Genomic DNA, 18970 nt, shown 5'->3' with positions numbered 1-18970 from the left:
GTTTAGCAATTTTAGGGCTCCTGTTAATATCAGTCAAAATGTTGACGTATTTCCAGATTCGTTTCATGCTCCGCTTAATTCCATGGGTTTTGGAAGTTTGGTACTACTTTTAATTTAGGCCAAAAATTTTACATTTTCCCGAAGTTTTTCATTCTCCGTTATCAACCGTGGCATTTCGAACATTTAATGCTACGTTTATTTCAGTTCATTTTAATTTAATGATCTGAGGGAGCTTCTAGTCTTCGCTAAATTCCGTTACAGTTCTGAAATTTTAGTACTACTTTTATCCCATGCAGTTTTTAACTAGTGTTCCAAGTTTTTTCTAGTCGCTTCTAAATTGGGTTGTAGTTACGTAATTTTTGCAGTACTCATGGTCTCGTTCATTTTAGTGTTATTATGAGTTGGTTCCATCGATTATAGAAATATTAACATCATCATAATATATAATAATATATATAACATTTTCTGATGCCAAAAAATAAACTTAGGAATAGGTAATGCTTTATATATTATTATCGGATATATCTATATTGCCACTTGGCAGCAGTTCTTAAACACAACGTGTTACTGGTATGATATGTGGTGTTGAATAGAAAAAGTTGGTCACTACACAGCGTGTTGGATACTATGTGTAGGGCATTGGTCACTATGTATGGCCTGTTTGACAGGATATGTTGGGTATGGGATGGTATAGTGCGGGGTATCGGATAGTAAATGACTGAGGTCAGTATAAACTGCGTGTTGATGTTTAACATTAGCATTCCCCAACGGCTGTATGTGGTCCCCCAACGTAAACCTGCTAGGTAATTTAACATTAGCATTACCATACGGTTCGCATGCAAACTGTAATGTTCCTTCCCGTATGGATTCTAACAATATATACAATGTACAATGGAACAATTACCGTACCGCTCTCGCGTGTCTCCCAGTGTAAACTCACGGCATAATGCTAATTAACGTACTGCTCACAATTTCGGCATTTAAGATCAACTTCTAAGCAAGTAACAATGCATACAATATGTGTCAATGCTTAATTCCCGCACGGCACTAAATTGTCTCCCAGTGTAAACCTATGGTGTAATGTTAATTCCCGTACGGCTATCAAGTGATCCTTATTACTACGGCTTGTGGGACACGTTCACATACTTTCTTCTAGCTTGCATATATAAACTTAACATTGAAGATAGTTATAATTTTTATTTATTTATTTATTTATTTGCGATTTGACTTTGGGGTGAGCGTGGGCATAAAAACAAGATCCCTTTTGCACCTAGTAAAATTTCTAGCCAAATACTACTATGCATATGGAATTATGCTCAGAAGTGTTATCAGCATACATTCACTCTCCTTGCATATCAGATTCTAACTGTTAGTAGTAACATTTTTCAAGAACATCAATCCCAGCATTCTGGTTATTTGATACTAGAGACTGTCAACAGGCAAGGTTCTGTAGTTTAGCTTCCCTGGCTAATTGAGCCTGGTCCTGTTCTATGCTCTTGTATCAAGACAAATGTTAAGTTAATTACCAATTCTTTATCTCACACCCATATTAAAGCAACAGCAGAGTGGGAGATGCAGGCAGTTAAATGGCTGTGCCTGGTACTGTAAGCAATTTCTTTAGTGTACATGAAAATGTAGGACTAGGTGTTGATGCATCCTTTGAACCCGAATGTAACATTGTAGGACAGGAACGGATTACTTAACAGAAAGATATACTGAGCAACAGACGGAGGTTATAACTGTAATATCAATTATATTTTCCTTACAAAATATGGAATAATAAAAGAAACAAATACAAATTTAAATGAACCTTGAGCATTACTGTTCCATAACAGGACTCCATGAGATTTCCCATCGTCCTCAAGGCACGTGTAGAACGGATGAACTCCATACAAGTTAGAATTGGCCTGAAAAAGATGCTGGTGTTTCATATGGACTCTTACGGCAGGTCATATAATTTATAACTTTCGATTTTTAATTATATGAAAGTGTAGGGAAACTATTCTTTTGGATATGGTACTTACAACGTAGTGTTTCTGATGCCTATAATACTTGTGACCACAATTGTTTGTTGTTAGAAATTAGATATATGACCATCAAACAGACCTCTTTTAACTTAATGAAACTATCTGTTGGATGGCTATATAGCTAATTCTTTTTATTTATTTGTTTGTTTATTTATTTATTTATGTATATCTATCTATCTATATATCTACATACATACGTACGTACGTGTGTGTGTAATAAAATTATATCCCCAACTGCCAAAACCACGTTTGTGTGTGATCACTTTCAAAGAAGGAAACTACGTAAGTCAGAAGACCGGTAGAAATGGAAAAACCATAATTTTCTTTTAACAATGACCAGTACTACGATTATGCCTTTTCAAGTATTATTTTTCTTAAATATTTTCATTAATAGAGAATCTAAAATACATAGTTTCTCTCTCTTTTTCGGAAAGACTGCATTTTTGTGAATCAGATTTTACTTATTTAAACAAAATTCATTTTACTCCATATAAATTTGGAGCAAATTAGTGTGGTTACATGTTCATAGTCAACCATATTTTAGTTATTTTTTTAGAAAATGCCTACAGAAATCTGGCCCAGGTCGTCAATTTTTTTTATAAATTTTTTTTGGAAGCTTACCGTCCATGTAGGTGGCTGGTCACGAGACCACATTGGCCATGTTCTGTAGTTTAGATCATGGCGGAATGATTTGTGAAGGTTCTCTCCAAAGCCGTAGATATTCTTAGATGGGAGTATCGTGCTAATTTGTAGAAACTGGTCAGAGAAGACGAAGCCTCCGACACTGGTGTCCCAGCTGTTCAGAAAGAAAAAAAAAAAGGTTATGTAAACAGGCATGCATATTGGGATGAACGATTAGACGCATACATTCAAACCAAAAACAGATAAGTCCAAATTCTCGACGAAAGCGTTCAAAGCGCATGACTTTTCCAAGGTTTCAGGTCTAGAAATTTGCCCGGATTTGTGAATTGAAATGAAGCTATTTTCAACTCTGATAATTTAAGTCTTGTGTGTTCACCATTGCCACCATGTAATGTTATTTGTTCTTTAAAAATAACTTCAGTAGGTTGATATATATATTATCTATTAATTACAAGATTTCAGTACAGTTGTGAAGAAGACACAATACTTCCCTGAAAGTATTGCACTTTTAGAACTCCTAATGAAGACATAACATACACCAGCTGTTTGGTGCATATCAGTTCTAATCCAGTGTGTAATAACTATTTATTTTACTGCCAAATACAGGTGAGTAGTATTTAAAGCTCACTGGATTCAGTTCAATACTACATATAGCAAGATAAATGAAGGGAATATTTTCCACCTTTCTCGTGTTTGGGTGGGGTCAGTTTGTGTTTTATATATATATATATATATATATATATATATATATATATATATATATATATATATATATATATATATATATATTGTTATGTGTATTTAATTTTTTATTATTAGTTGACTTAATGATTATATGTTATACAAGTAGTGAATGGGGCCACCTTAGGGACAATGGGAATTACCATTAAAAACACCCCTGGGCCACTCTAGGGACAATGGAAATTTAACATGGGGAAAATTGCTGGGCCACTCTAGGGACAAGGGGAATTGAACAAGGGGAATAGAGTTTGGGCTTGTCTAGGGACAAGGGGAATTGAACATGGGGGAATAGAGTTTGGGCTTGTCTTGGGACAAGGGGGATTAATATGGGGAATAAATTGTGGGGCTTGTATAGGGACAAGGGGAATAAATCGTGGGCCTGTATAGGGACAAGGGGAATTTAACATGGGATTTTAAAAAAAAAATTTAAAAAAGGGGTAGGCAATGGAAAGTCATTCTCTTTTCGAGACCTATGAGTGGCCCTGAAAAGGGCCTTTGGATTTATGTTAATATGCCCTTAACATAAAGGGCATCTGCGGCATCTTCTTGTCCTCAAGCTGCGTCTTACTCGAGGGCCATAAATCAGTGTCCTCTTGAGGCAACCTTGTCTCTCCACGTACACTCTTTGTATCCACAGACTGGTGTCTGACTTGTGGACAACGGTCCACTTGGATCGGACATACATTAGCATGTCCGTCCTAAACATCATTGAAGAAACAAGGGTGGATGATTCGACTGTGGTCCACAAGTAGTGAATGGGGTCAACCTAGCGTCAAGGGGAATTAGCATTACAGAACCCCTTGGGTCACTCTAGCGTCAAGGGAAATTTAACATGGGGAAAAATCGTGGGTTATTCTAGCGTCAAGGGGAATTGAACATGCGAAAAAGTCCTGGGTCACTCTAGCGTCAAGGGAAATTGTACATGGGAAAAAGTCTTGGGTCACTCTAGCGTCAAGGGAAATTGAACATGTGATTTTTTTTTTTTAAATTTTAAAAAAAAAATTTTAAAAAAGGGGTAGGCAGTCGAAAGTCAATCTCTTTTCGAGACCTATGAGTGGCCCTGAAAAGGGCCTTTGGGTTTCTTCTGCTTCTAATTTCTTCTATTTCTCCACCAACTTCTTATTTTCTCTCCTACACTCTTTCTCTTCTTTTCTTTCTTTTTTTTCTCCTCCTCTTCTTTCTTCCTCTTCTCATTTTCTTCTTCTTTTTCAATTTTTTCATTCCATTCTCTTATCCTTATCCTTTCCTCTTCATCCTCCTTCTCTTCCTTTATTTCTTTCATCACAGCACTTATCATGTCCTTTACTTTTCTTAAGTTATTAATCTCCATCTTTACTCGATGGGGGCCATAAGAATAGTGTTCTTCATTTAGCCTCACTAGCATTTGTTCCATCATGCCCAAATTGTCCAGGACGTCTTGCAATGTTTGCATTTTATCGAGGTGGTTTGAAGCCATCGTCTCTGTAGAATAGTTTGAACGACGAATACTGTGGGTTCTTATAGTAACAGCGCGGACGTGATGGAAAACATCCCCCTAAGACATAAAATTGATATTACCTAGATCATGACCAAACAACGCGCGGACATTGAAGAAAAACATCCCCTACTTTTCTCATTTCATATGATCTACTATCCACATACGTGAACCAGCAATAAACAAACCCCAAATCTACTATTTACACACGCAAATCATTAAAACTAAATCCATAATTTACTATCCACACAATCGTACGTGAGCGGTTACAAAACCCAAACTATACTCTCCACATACGCTAACAAACAATAAACAAACCCATAATCTACTATTCACACAAACTTACGTTAGCTCTTACAAACATATACCCTCACACTATATTAAAAAAAAGAGTCATTGTTTATATTCACACTACTCTACCTACACACATTGGCAAATTGATTGTTATTTCTTTTCTAAAGGTTTGGGTAGCCCTGAAAAGGACTGTTTGTTTTTGCACTCCAGATGCACCTATCTAATGCTGGCACCTTCCTGGCCTGGCGCCACACACACATCTTCTTCCCCAGTCTCCTTTTACCTTTCTTCTTGGGAGTGCAGAGGCGGGATAAGTGGCTTCAGAATCCCAATTTTCTGTCTCTGGGATTCTGAAATTTCCTCTCTCTTTTTCCTCCTCTTCTTTTTTTCTTCTTTCCTCCTCCTCTTTCATTATTGCCTCTTCGACAATGGCCTCCGCGGCCAGTTCATTTAGTATGCGCCTGGCATATTCCAGGTGCATCTGGAGTTCTAGCAGTTTTACAATTCTGGTATTCATTGTTTTCTCAACGAATGAACAGGGTAGCTAGACTGCCCATCGAGTTTCAATTTATAATAAAAGCGCGGACGTGATGGAAAACATCCCCCTAAAAACATAAAATTGATCTCACCTAGATCATCACCAAACAACGCGCGGACCTAAAAGAAACACTCACTCACTTTTTTATACTGCCCATCACTATTCTAAAAAATTTTCATTAATCACTTCAATATACTATCCACATACGCAAAGCAATCAAACCCCAAATCTACTCTCCCCACACCTCTAACATCAAAAAAAAGACATGATCTTAATCTACTATCCACACCAACGTTCGTGAGCACTCACAAACACGCAATCCTATACACAAACACATACCCTCACACTATAAAAAAAGTGTTAGTGTTTATATTCACACTACTCTACCTACACACATTGGCAAATGGATTGTTATTTCTTTTCTAGAGTATTGGGTAGCCCTGAAAAGGGCTGTTTTTTTTGTTTGCTATGGCAATCTTTTAGTTTCTAAGAATGCGACGTCCTCTGAGGATAGACTTTCTGGCGATAGGTCTGCTTCTTCGGAAAGAGAAGAAGAACTCTTTGGTGTCGATACGACAATGGACAAAGCCTCTGTCAGGTTCAGGTTCCTGCTGCTGCTGCTGCTGCTGTTGTTGTTGTTGTTGTTGCTGTTGCTGCTGTCTCTGAAGTCTGTACTTCTCTGTCCATTCTTCTTTCTCCCTGTTCACTTCTTCTCTGAAGAGCTCTTCTATCAGGTCTTCAGTGACTTTTAACATTCTCACATTCTCTATTTCTTCTGGCTTCGGTATCAGACTGTGTCTGACCCTATGTAAATTCACGTAGGCTTCGTTGAGCTTAGCTAGTTTGGAGCACATCTTCGTAGGAGGATGAGTTGACAATGGATGGTTAGACTGGAAACTAGCCCCGGTTCTTAAAGTCAAAGCGCGGACGTGAAGGAAAACATCCCTCTACGGTTTCCGAGCCGCAACGTTCAATGAGTGTCATGAGAGGGATAGAGGGAAGTCAAAGAGCATCAATCAAACATTCTTATAGCCAAACAAACCACAAAGGCATTTTTTTCAAAACACAACATTTTTTATTCAAAAATCACTTAACACTAACCAACAACTCTAACATTTTCTTAACAATAATCCAACCATATAACATCAAACATTTTTTTTTCAAATCACAAACATTTTTTTTCAATTTACACATTATTTTCGACAGGGATGGCAACGTTGTGAATGAAATTGTGATTTCCACTGTTGGAAGTCATTAGGCCATTGATGGACACTACGTTTCCTAGCTTGAGCCAAAAGATAAGCATAATGGTCACAAAACCATCGATCTACTTTCACATCATTTCTAGAAGAAGAACGAGGATCAAAATGAGTCACTAAATGTTCTAAGGAATAGCCCAGGCTGCGATGATGCAGAAAATGCACACAATATTGTCCACACACCAAGGAATCTGTGCCTTGTAATTTCACATTATTGAATCGGGTGGTCTGAGCATTTCTTCTCATAAAGTCGATGATATCGTCTTCCAAAGGGGGCAATCCGTACGAATCGAAATATTCCACACATCCTTCTTGAGGAAAGTAAACGGCTACCCAGTGGGTTCCTGGGAGATGACTGTCGTCCGTGTTGATCACATAAGCTAGATGGTCTTGAGGTTTGCGATGAGAGAGTTCATCTTTAGCACAGACGACAGGATTCTAAGAAGCCATATACGAACTGTGGTTCAAAAGGTAATAAAGTTCCCAGGTATCCATGTTTTTGGTTTTTTTTCTTCTTCACAGGTAATGATAAGTGATCAATTCGATCCTGACTTTTTGCTTGAAAATGTCTGACAAATAACCGTTTCTTCGTTTCGTCTCCTCACTCTGATTCAGGAGAGCTTCGATACGATGGATCTCTTGAGTGGTTAATGGTGGACAAGAATGTTCACGCAAGTCTTTATACCACTGATGCCACACGTCTTCGTCCGACATGAGACTCCAAGCTTCGTCCAGATACTCGTCCAATTTTTCTTCTTGACTCAGCATCAGGCATTTATCGTGTTGAATATGACTGGGATGATCGTTTTGACATCCATAGCAATCTTTCTTGATCAATTCCGTCATTTTTTCGACCAAGTGTTTGGCAAAACAGGAGACTAAATGGGCTTCTTGTTCTGGCCAATTTGACATCATCATGATCACTTCTTCGTCTTTGTCTTGGGATTCTTCTTCCACAGTTTCCTCACATTCCATGTCTAAAGCTTCTCCACTAGGTAAAGAGGGATAACAGTCTTCCATGGCTTCTAATAGTCTAGAATGACTTCTCTCAAACTGTTGATTTCTATGGTATTGTCGAATTCGACATACAGGAGGACGTTCACCGTATTATCTGCGCGTAGATTTTCTGCAAACTGAATTTCCACACGAATCTGGCCGGATTTTATAGGGTGGAAATGTCCCTCGTCGCTGCCTTGGTCTGGAGTGAAATCGAAAGCCCACAAAGCGTAGCCTCCTGCATAATCGTCATACGAAATACCGTGACTGGTGTTGGTTCCTAACTGTCCGGTGGCTTCGTACAGGGACAAGCACGATCTCAAATAATTCTTGTCACCGAACTTTGGCTCAAAAGGTCGGGTACACAAGGTCTTTCCATCGCGACTGACTTCGATCTTGGACACACTGTAATGTTGAAAGTTGAAAGGATTTTCGTTGTAGGCTCCGTTGAAGGCTGAATTCTTGACGATACCAAGGATCAAACGCTTGGGTAACTGTCCTTGGAACAGATGATCTTCGATTATGGATCGCTGTCCAGCAGGAATGGTGAAGGTTTTCACTTCCACGCGACGTATGGGATACTTGGCGGTCGTTCTGCTCAACGTCTGACTCACGTCGTTTCCCACTTTAGGTAACACTTCCACACGACGCACGTAGAGTTTGGCTTCTTGGATGATGGTTTTGTAAGTGGCATCAGCAGCAGCCATCAGATGGAAAGCGGCACTGCTGCGATTCAGTCTCAAGCGGATATCCACCCCGTTCAGCAAATACTTTTCTTGTAACCACATCTCTAGATGCAAGCGATCCATCAGTTCTAAACTACGACTTCCAGCAATTTTCTTTTGTCGTTCTACAAATCCCGATAAATTTTGAGCATCCCCAGCAAGTGTAATGCCGTTGAACCTAGTCGCTTGGTCAGGTTTCCATACCACACAAGCATCCAGATGAGTGTTCTTGGCTTCTTTTCCGTACGTCAAGAGATTTTCCAGGTACGCTGGGTAAGGATAAGTATCCATGCTGCTGCTGACCAGTTTGTTATTCAAGTACAAGTCCACTGAGCTAAGCAAGGAATGCATGAAATTATTGACGGGAGGTACTGCTTCATCAGCGTCTATGTTAGCGTTGGGTGGTTCGATCACTTTCACTTTCAAGTACAGGTAACTGCTATTCAGATCGATGTAATCTTCGGGCTGTCCTTTGATTTCAAACTCGATGGGAGCTGAATCTGTCAATGAGGAGACGGGGTTAAATTCCACCCACTGGGATTCTTGCATCGTCATCATGGTGGGGGGCATGGCAAACAGATCCAGTTCCGACTTGGAACAAGCGCAAGACTCTCGGTGCATCATTTTGTTCTGTGTCTCAATAATCGAAAACGTCTAAGTCTCGAACGGTTCTTCTTTTCTTTGTCTTTCTCGCTTTAGAAGTGTGAAGTCTGGTGAAAGGGTGTTTTCTGCGTCGTCTCTTTCTGCCTTGTCCTTGCTGAATGCCTGACTCGGTAGCGTGCAGGGCATTTATAGGTGTGTCTCGTCGGCCCAAAATGTCTTTGCCCGTTTGCAGCAAGACATTTTTGCCTGCCCTCATGAAGGCTTCTTTAGGGTTTTGTTTGTCGATGATGACATTTTGGAGAAATTCTTTGCCTTGTGTCAGTGCCGCATCTTTCAAGGCGTGCAATCCGCGTGTCACCATCGGTTTCAACATCGGGGCCACCGAACGAAAGGCCGATTTTAACATATCTCCTAAACCGTGTCCTCGCTGTCGAGCAACCCCTCGGTACACTGGACACGTGACTTACGAGTCGTGAGAAAACCGTTTTCGAAAATGGAGTTTCACCGTGACTTTTCCTTTGGTGAATGAAATATTTTGTCCCAAATCTCCTTTTATAGTAATGTTGACCGTGTCCAAATACGACTTGCTGACAGGCAAATAGTGAGGATGTACAAATTCGCGGTGGACGTGGTAAGTGTTTCCACGTCAGCGTTCGTGGCAGAATCCACTTTGAAAGGAATGGCACGCAGTAACGGCACAGAGGTGTGTCCCACCACGTTGTACTCCACCACATCGGAATACACGAACATCAAATTCAGTCCTTGATTCAGTTCTACCGGGGTACGAAATAACTTGATAAAAGACTCGTTGTCGTAAATGATTGGTAATTCGTTTTTCTTGATTATGGCCATTCTCATGTCCATGTCTCCGCCCAACATGTCAAACAATTCAGGACAAAATAAAATGGACAGGGTTTTACTGTCGTCAAATTTCATCAAGAAGCGACGAGCTGCTTTGTGGTATTCCATGGTGACACTTTTTCTGACACTTTCCAAAGCTTTCAGAAACACGACATTAAACCTGGTGTCTATGGTGCTGACCAAATGTTGACCACTAAAATAACAGCCTGGGGGAATGAACAAGTGATAGGTGGTGTACTTTTGATTTCTTGTGCCAGGGGTTTTCTTGTCATATTTGACATGGGTATCCAAGTACTGTTGCACTTGCTCGTCATAAACTTCCACATCAAAAAAATTTTGATTGGGAAGGACATTGAGGACTTGGGTCGGGTGAATGATTTCTGCCAAAGCCAGTTCCCAATGGGCTTCGTGATCTAACTGGATGGTCTGAGGTAATTTGGCCGTGTAACAGCACAACGTGTTGTTGGGAAACACCTCCATGGAACTGTCACTGGGTAAGGTTAAGTAAAATTGGTTTTGGTGACTCATAATTCCAGAGTTCTGTGGCTGTCCGAGGGGTTACTGGACGTCAGAGGCGTGTCTGCGCCCAAAATGGGGGTCTGGATGTGGTTGTTGTTGGAGTGGTGACTAGCACTGGCACTGGACACAAGGTTCCCGTGGTTCCCGTTCGAGGTGAATTTCAGGGAGGGATTGGGACGCAGGTAACCGATGCAACTGCTCAATAAAATGGTCCACAATTGTTTGTCTCCTTGTTGCAAACTCAAATTGGCAATGGCTGCCCCGATGACACAATACACCACGAAGATTTGGCAGAAAAAGACGATTTGCGTTTTAGGCACACGTTCTCCACACCACACCCACAAGGGTTGTTTTTGTAAATCTTGCACAGAAGAACTAGGTGAAGAAGGAGTGGTCGACGTAGGTGCGTCTGTGCGAAAGGGCATGATGGTCACTTCTTTTTATAGTCGATGACTTGCAAAGCGTCGATCCAAGAATCAAAACTGGGTGGATATCCTTTCCAACGTACTTTGACTTCTTTGACACGTCGTTTGCCCACTTTACGGGTTCTGCGTTCGAGAATGCTTTCGATGTCGTACACGTCGTCTTCTTTTTGGGTTACACGTTGTAACTCGGGCAAATAAAACGTTCCTTTGAGTACTTCTCCGTTCATGTCTTCCAATTTATAGACGGTAGGATGACGGCCATGCACTCGTCCAGTGACACGAAACAATTCGGTCGTCCAGTTACGTAAGTAACCTTTGTCGAAAGTGCGTTTGGTTTTGTCAATGCGCACCCAATCTCCTACGGCCAACTCTCCACTTTTCTTGGGGACAGCCCTCGTCGGGGACGTACCAAACAGACGCTCAAACACCAGCACTTCGTTGTCGGGAGTCACTTCTTGCGGGGAACGTCCGATGCTTCGATGGTAAGATTGGTTGTACGCTTGCACCAGGTGCGGTAAGATGTCGATGTACTTCAGAGTGTGGTGATGCGTAAAATATTTCCACATGCGTTCTTTCAAAGTGCGTTGAAAACGTTCCACGATGCTGGCTTTGGTTTCGGGATTCTCGGTGGTTAAAAAATGAATGTCACGTTTCTTTAATTCTTTTTGGAAAGCTTGGTTCAGAAATTCGGTGCCTTTGTCCGTTTGCCATCGAAGAGGGTGACGACCACTTTGTTTCAACACCCGTTGCAGGGCTCGCACTAACTCGCTGCTCGATTTGGAAGTCAAGGGCACGACCCAGGCAAATTTGGAAAAGACGTCGATGACACAAAACAAATATTTGTAGCCACGATTGTAGCTGGCCAAATGAGAGACATCGGCTAACTCGGCTTGCCATTGATGATCCATGCCTTCCACTCGGGTGCGACTTCTGGCAAACTTGTGTCGAATGGGTTTGTGTAAAGTGTAGGTAGCTTGTTCTTGTAACCATCGTTGCACTTGAGGTAAACGGAGACTTTTCAGTCGAGTTTTGGCAGCACGATACAATTTTTGAACTCCTGCGTAACATGCAGGATGGGAGGGATCGTAGTAAATGCTGGCTAAGACTTTTTCCATTTTTTTTTGTGTTGGTTGGTGTGTTAATAAGTCACCCACTCTTCGGTGATGCTACTTTGGGTGGGTCGAAAGGGTGGTTTGGAAACGGATTTACGTGTCCGATGGGCTACGGGAGTAGAAGTCGAAGGTAGTGGTGGTGGAGGTGGCAATAGAATGGCTTTGGTATTCTTTTTTTTCACTTCTGGTTTCCCTTCTTTCTTTTTCACTTCTGTCGAAGGAGGAGTGGACATCATCTTTTTAACCCAAGCTTTCATTTCTTCTCGTTGAGGTGTTTGGGACGGGGTCAACAAGGATGCTGCAATCTTACTCGAAATGGGAGCTGCTGCCGGTCTTCTTCCTCAGGTCTTCGTGGGGTAGCATCTCTGGTGACCCCTGAGGATGGTAGTAGTGGTGGTGGTGGTGGTAATGGTGATAGTGATGATGGTGCTGGACTTTTCATTAAGGTCTTAAAATCTTTCAGAGTGGGTAGAGCTGTTTCGTCTAAAGCTTTCTCTTGAAAGAGTTGCAGTCGTTGCAAGAGTTGACCGTACTTTTGCGATTTTTCTGTTTCGGACAAATCTTGGCGATCCATCAAGGACTGCAATTCGTGTTGTAACTGGGACATCTCGCTCAAATGGGGATTGGGAGGTAAATGCGGGGTGCGTTGTTCTTGCCAACGATGGTATTCCATCCATCGTTTGTAAGGCACTAAAGCTAGTTTTCGTCCTTCCATGGGGTTGTCAGGGGTCGATTCTGAGATCTTGGGACTTCCGAGGGCCTTTTTATCTTGCTCCCACCAGTCCTCCCAACATGGTTCCCAAGACTCCTTTCAGCAAGGGACCTAACAAGAGGGATAAAATGCCTCCACGTTGGACCAACATCTTCTTAGTTTGACGAAGGGGAATTTTCTTTTGAACCATTTGGCGAAGAACGTGACGATGTTTGCTTAAGCATTTTTTCTGGTGTTTGGACAAAGGGATCGTGCCTTTCAAGACGTTCAAACAACATTCGCACACGGTATCGATGACCTCTTTGGAGGCCGATTGAATGAGTTTTTTTCGTAGAGGTGGAGAAGCTTTGAACAGGACAGATAACATGTCCCCATGTTTGACTAAACGTGGTGGTAGTCCTTTCCTTTTCTTTCCTTGGGGTTTTCTGGAGGGTGACATCTTTGAGTCTTCAGGAGCACCAAAAACACTGATACCCCCGACTTGGTCACAGGCCTTTTTTATACTGGAACGCGTCGTCACTGATTGTCTTTACGTTCTATCAGTTTGAGGACAGGCATGACACGTCGTGCAGGGGTACGCAAGGGACTAAATCGAGCCAGTTCTTACTTGGACAAATCTTTTTCTGAGGGCTTCTTTTCTTTTTCCGGGGTGGTGTCTGGTCAGAGGAGGATCCCGCCACTGGAGAAGTTCTTCTTGGGGACCTGGTCTTTTTCTTCTTCTTGGAGCTTCGTTTGACTTTTTTGTTGGGGAGAAGTTTGGGGGCATAAGGATCCCATCTTAAGAGAGAACAAATGATGACCCCTCCTAGAGTACCGCTCCCTCCACGTTTCAAAATGATTTGTTTTTTGGTTTGAGTGTCGATGCGGAGATCGGCCAGTTGGACCAAAGTGACTTTGTTTCGATCGAAAAAGCGTTTGGTTTGATGAAGAATCTGAATGATCCCTTGGAGTAATTGACGTGCCGTCACCGTGAACCATCGTAAGACTTCTTTGAGACTAGCTTCTAAGACACGAGCTCGTATTTGTGGATTTTTTTCTCGACTGATGCCATACAAGACACGAATCAATTTGACGGGAAGATACGACTGAAGGGACGTCATGTTCACACTGTGTGAGACAGACGAAAAGGGTCTGAGGTTTTTATAGATCTTTTTTTTGTGGAGTGAAATTAAGTCGAGGACGGAGACGTGTACAGGACAGGCCCTCCGTCTTGGCCCCAGTGGTGAAACAAGTGGGTACGAAATCGCAAATCCTCGGGGGTCGTAGGTTTCAAATCGACGAGTAAATAGGCGTGTGGAGTTTGAGTGGCATCGTCGTACGCCTGAGTCAGCCAAGGCGTTCCTAACTGTTTGGCTAGCACTTGCACTTGCGATTTATCTCGAGGGCTTTTAAACAAGACCACGTAATGCGCATTGAGACTGATGGTGCGATGGGCTTTACTTTGTTGAAACAAATTTTGGGTGATGTAAACGACACTGACATTACGGTGATGCCCTTTGCGCGTGAACCACAGTTTAATTTCTTCTTCGTCTTCTCCTAACATGTCGTCAAAAATGACCAAATGGGTTTGACGGGAGTCAGAGACGATGCCGTCGTCTTCTTTAGGAATGCCTTCCACAAACACGATGGAATCGCCTTGACTTTCTCGCAAGAGGCTGTACGCCGATTGCCACTCTTTGTAACACCACACGATCCGCTGAGGTGGTCGATCGATCAAATGATGTTTATGTTCGATCAAACGTTTGACGAATTCGGTTTTGCCTGAACCGCTAGGTCCAGCAATGAGCATGTTAAAGGGATGGCGAAGATACAAAGCCTCCCAACTGGCACGATCTAAGTGTTCGTCGATGACTTTGACAGTGGAGGAAGAGGGAGCAGAGACAGCAGAGGTAGCCATAGTGTTAGGAATGTCACTTGTGACACGAAAACAGACAAGACGAGAGTTTATATACTTGTTTCAGAACACGTTTATTGAATGTTTTAAACATGAATACGAAAGACAAAAATACATAAAAACCAAAGGCTTAAGTACAAGGATAAAAGGCACATGATAACCATTAACGTGGAATAAACACAAGTGTCTGTACATGTTTTGGGTATGTTCTGACCAGTTCTATAGTAGGGGGTAAGGTCACAAAAGTGTCCTCCCGAAAGGGTCTTTCAGGCCTGTCCACGACAGTCCTGTCCTGGGTGACGGGTTCTTCTGGCACCGTCACTAACACTGGTTGAAAAGTAACTTTTTTCCTTGAACAACTCTCGTGCATACTGGGCCACTTCTTGGGTCCAAGCCTCAAAATCCCATTCTTTCCAGGCACGGACATCTGTCCAATGGGGGTGTAAGTCACAAGCTACACACACATCGTCATACACGTCTTGGGTAGCTAAAAGTTGACGAATCTTTTTTTCCCGTAGAGGTCGAGAAGTATCCAGATGAAACCGCAAGGCTTTGAGCAAAAGGAGTTTTTCGTGACCATTTAAGGCTATGGGGTGTGTGGTAAGTACTGATCGTAAAGAGTCCACAAAGAATCGGCTGGTAAACGAAATCCCAGAAAACAAGTCACTAAGACACACACCACTTGTCGACCCAAATTGAATGGATACAGTTCTTGTAATAATTGATGGTAATGATCCACGGTTTGAACATGGTCATTGAGTTCCTTCCACGGAATCTGTTCAATAATATGTGACATAATCCGTGGCATGGCAGCCTGATTTTATAGTCTCTTTGTTTCGGAAGCAATAAAGGTAATTTCTAACTAGACATGTTCGTTCTCCAGTAGGGAATTTAAATGTTACATACTGTAACCGAAACGTCAGAGTTTGTCCAGATGTTTCGTCTTCCGCTAAGCAGATTCCACGTAACATATGTTGGTAATCCTTTAACTCGTCTTCCTCAATACGTTGCAGTAGGTGAATCTCGAAGTAACCAAAATGACGAACCTTTAGTTCATTCACAAACTGAAAGTGTTCAACAAGGTCTGACCACTGAAACAATTTCTGACGAATCAGTTCTCTTATACCATTCAGGTACCAGTGCTTAAAGATCTGGTGACGTAACGGATGCAATTGTTCTTTACGTTTGACTTGTATTTTGTCCAGCTCTCGGTAAATCCTTTCTCTCAACTCCACAGGCAAAGCACGAACGTTCTCTTGTAAAGTATCCATGAATAGGTCAGTCCGTACAATTCACAATCTTCTCCTAGAGCAAAAGTAATCCACATAGTGAGTAATTTCTGACCACTGCCATTCAGGGTAACGTCCAAGAATGTCACTAAACTCTTTTGATGTAAACGGTCTAGAGTAATACAATAGGACGAATGCACACTTGACCCAAATAAATCTAACACACTGGCTGACTTTTTTCACTTTCCTCTTGTGAATTTCACGGCACAAAAGTTCTACAGTCACCCATTGAGATTTCACTCTGGCAAGTCCCTGCCAAACTTCCTTGTAAATCTTCTCTTGCAGTTCTTTAGGTAATGATTCAATATCGTTTTTGAAATGAAGTTTAAATACTGGTCTCGGTGATGTCAAACATTTGACTCCTAGCCAAACTGGTTTCTTCTTCATCGTCAACGACATGGTAAGTTACTTTAATGTCTCGGTCCCACTAAGGGTAAGTAATGACAATTCGGTGACCTTCGAGCATGTTCTACGTAGGCCGAATCTTGCGGTTCCCAGTGGTGAAGTGACACACCGCAACTGAAGCACTTGACTTTATCCCCTTCGCCCAAGTAGAAAAATCCGGCTCTGGCTAATTCTTCGGGGGTCGGGCCTCCCAGATACTTAGGCCATTTTCCTTTGAACGATTGAAGACGATTTTCAAAGTCGCAGTATTCCGACAAACGCACAGGAAACGAATATTCGTCTTTCACAGGTTCGTTTCGATGAGGGTTGGGTGGCATGGACAGGAGTTTGCTCAGGGCTGGATGACATCCGTAGCGGGGTAGACGTGAAGGTGAACATTCCCCTTTCAAACGAAACCCAGTAAAATGTCCAAGAGGACGAGCGAGATCGCTTTCACATCCCTCAGGTTTGACACGCACAGCATCCCTTTCCATGATAGGGGCAGTGAGAACAACGTTCCCATGATGCTTTACGGCATCGCTAAGGTCACAACGTACAGCATCGTACCCATCGCAAGGCTCACAATCTCATTCGACTTCAGAAGCCCCACACTTGAAGTGTACCTGTCTAAACTTGTTTTGTGTTTCTCTGAAAGTATTCATCTTGTTCGCTTGGTCTTGGTAGTCACAATGAACTATCGATCTTGCCTAGAGTTCCATTTTATATACAGACCAATACCGACGTGTCCATACGGCAAGGTGAAATGATTGGGAAGTTGCACTCGCTTCTGGTACACGATTTGATAGACTTTTTCCAAGGGCCGACTGACGATGTGGTGAGTGGGTAAACGTACAATCTTGTTCGGTTGATAGGTGGTCACTTTAAAGTTTGCATCCTCTCCCGATTGCAAGGCTTCTTTCAATATCCCAAAGTTGACCACTCGACTGGTACGATAATTCAGAGTCAATCCTTTCACTTTGCACGTCGTGTGCACTTCTCCTTGTTTGTCCCAGCATTCGTAGCCATAATTTTTGGGACCGCCACTGACGAAACATAGAATCTTGTCGTCGGGATGCTCGTCTGTCCAGACTCCTATACGGTCTCCATCGATGTCAGGGTGCTGTTGACTCGGGTGATGGATGTAAATGGAACTGTCCGTGTCAAAGTACAGGACACGTTCCCCTAACAGTTCTAAAGCTTCGTACAATTTTAAGTGAGCATGGGCTGTCACGTAAGCCGCAATGATGACATTTCCAAAGGGGTCGTCTTGTACAAAGTCCAGATCTTCTTCGTAATTGACCAAGATCAAATCCTCGCGAACGACGTCCACGTGTTTCATGTATTTGGTTTTGTCGTGAATCATCTGGAAGTAGCGGGAAGGTTCTGTCAAATATTCCGTCTTGGGTAAACACGGTCGTTGTGCCATTTTACCCCACAAGCAATTTAACATCACTTAGGCAAACGATCGCCTGCCTTCGTTTTTCTCGATGTGGTCTAAAGTAATGCCTTCCTGGTCATAGTATTTCTCTTTGAATGTATTTTGGTCTTCGGGAGTGTGACACCAGGACGGATAGCCGCTGGCTTCTTGCTTCAGTTTCAAAAAGGCATCCACGTAGTCGGCGAAAATGCCTTTCTGACTGGGGTCACACTTGTGGTATTGTTGTGTCTTGGGAAAGTGACAAATTTCGTACACTTCTAACAGTTGGTATCCCATGTCCAGAGCTTTGAACAATTCCACGCTGACCCACGTCCCCGTCAAGGCCCGTTCTTCCTGGGTGTGATGGCAAGGCTGGTCTTGGTTGCACGTTTCGGCACAAGTACGGCACAAAGGAAACATCACTTTGCCTTGGAAATGGTGAGGTAACACGGGATGGTACAAGTCCGTGGGCGGCAAAACTTTACACTTGATCAAGCCTTCGTATTGTCGAATGTTTTTCAGGTCGATGTGTTCCGTCAACAATTGTGGGTGCCCTACAGGAAAGCAACAATATTTGCACACGTAGGGATACAGCGAACACACGTCCAAGTATTTCATTTCTTCTCCTTTCTCTTCGTCGGCTTGGTACAGCAAACAGGTGGCATTGGTCCTTCCTCCGTACAAACTATCCCTCGGGTTCAGGGGGTCCATCAGCTTGTAACTTTCCACGAGGAGTTTAAATTCGGGATCGGTTTTCAAACGGTGATCGTATTCGTGTTCCCACATTTCCACCACTTGGTATCCTTCCTGTTCTAACTTTAGGCGTCGCTGACAAGTGGCCAGTGTGGCTTTTCCGTCGGTGATGTCAAACTGGTCATTAGATTGTTGCACGTGTTGAATTTTGTCCATGACTTTGGAAGTGGTCAATTCTGCAGGGGTGCTAAACTCGATCCAAACAGGGGATTTCAAACCATCGTGTTGTATGGAAAGTCTCAAGCGATCGTCTTCTTTGGGTTGACATTGTCGCTTGAGTGTGGTAAGCAAAGAATCCCACACCC

General features: G+C 42.4%; 1 protein-coding gene across 2 annotated transcripts in view; it reads right to left on the bottom strand.

The window, feature by feature from the left end:
* LOC149806562 (maltase-glucoamylase-like) overlaps positions 1 to 18970 on the bottom strand; it is a 353277-nt gene that overhangs the window by 289005 nt on the left and 45302 nt on the right. For both annotated transcript variants that reach the window (XM_089954672.1, XM_089954663.1), the window contains 2 exons: positions 2649 to 2823; positions 1811 to 1907 (listed from right to left, as the gene is read on the bottom strand). In XM_089954672.1, coding sequence (XP_089810798.1) covers positions 1811 to 1907; positions 2649 to 2823 — 272 coding nt within the window. The remainder of the gene's footprint in view (positions 1 to 1810; positions 1908 to 2648; positions 2824 to 18970) is intronic.

The sequence above is a fragment of the Sinohyriopsis cumingii genome, chromosome 1, assembly GCF_028554795.1.
Source record: "Sinohyriopsis cumingii isolate HCF-2022 chromosome 1, ASM2855479v2, whole genome shotgun sequence".
NCBI lineage: Eukaryota > Metazoa > Mollusca > Bivalvia > Unionida > Unionidae > Sinohyriopsis > Sinohyriopsis cumingii.
This window is presented reverse-complemented; position numbering and strand designations above follow the sequence as displayed.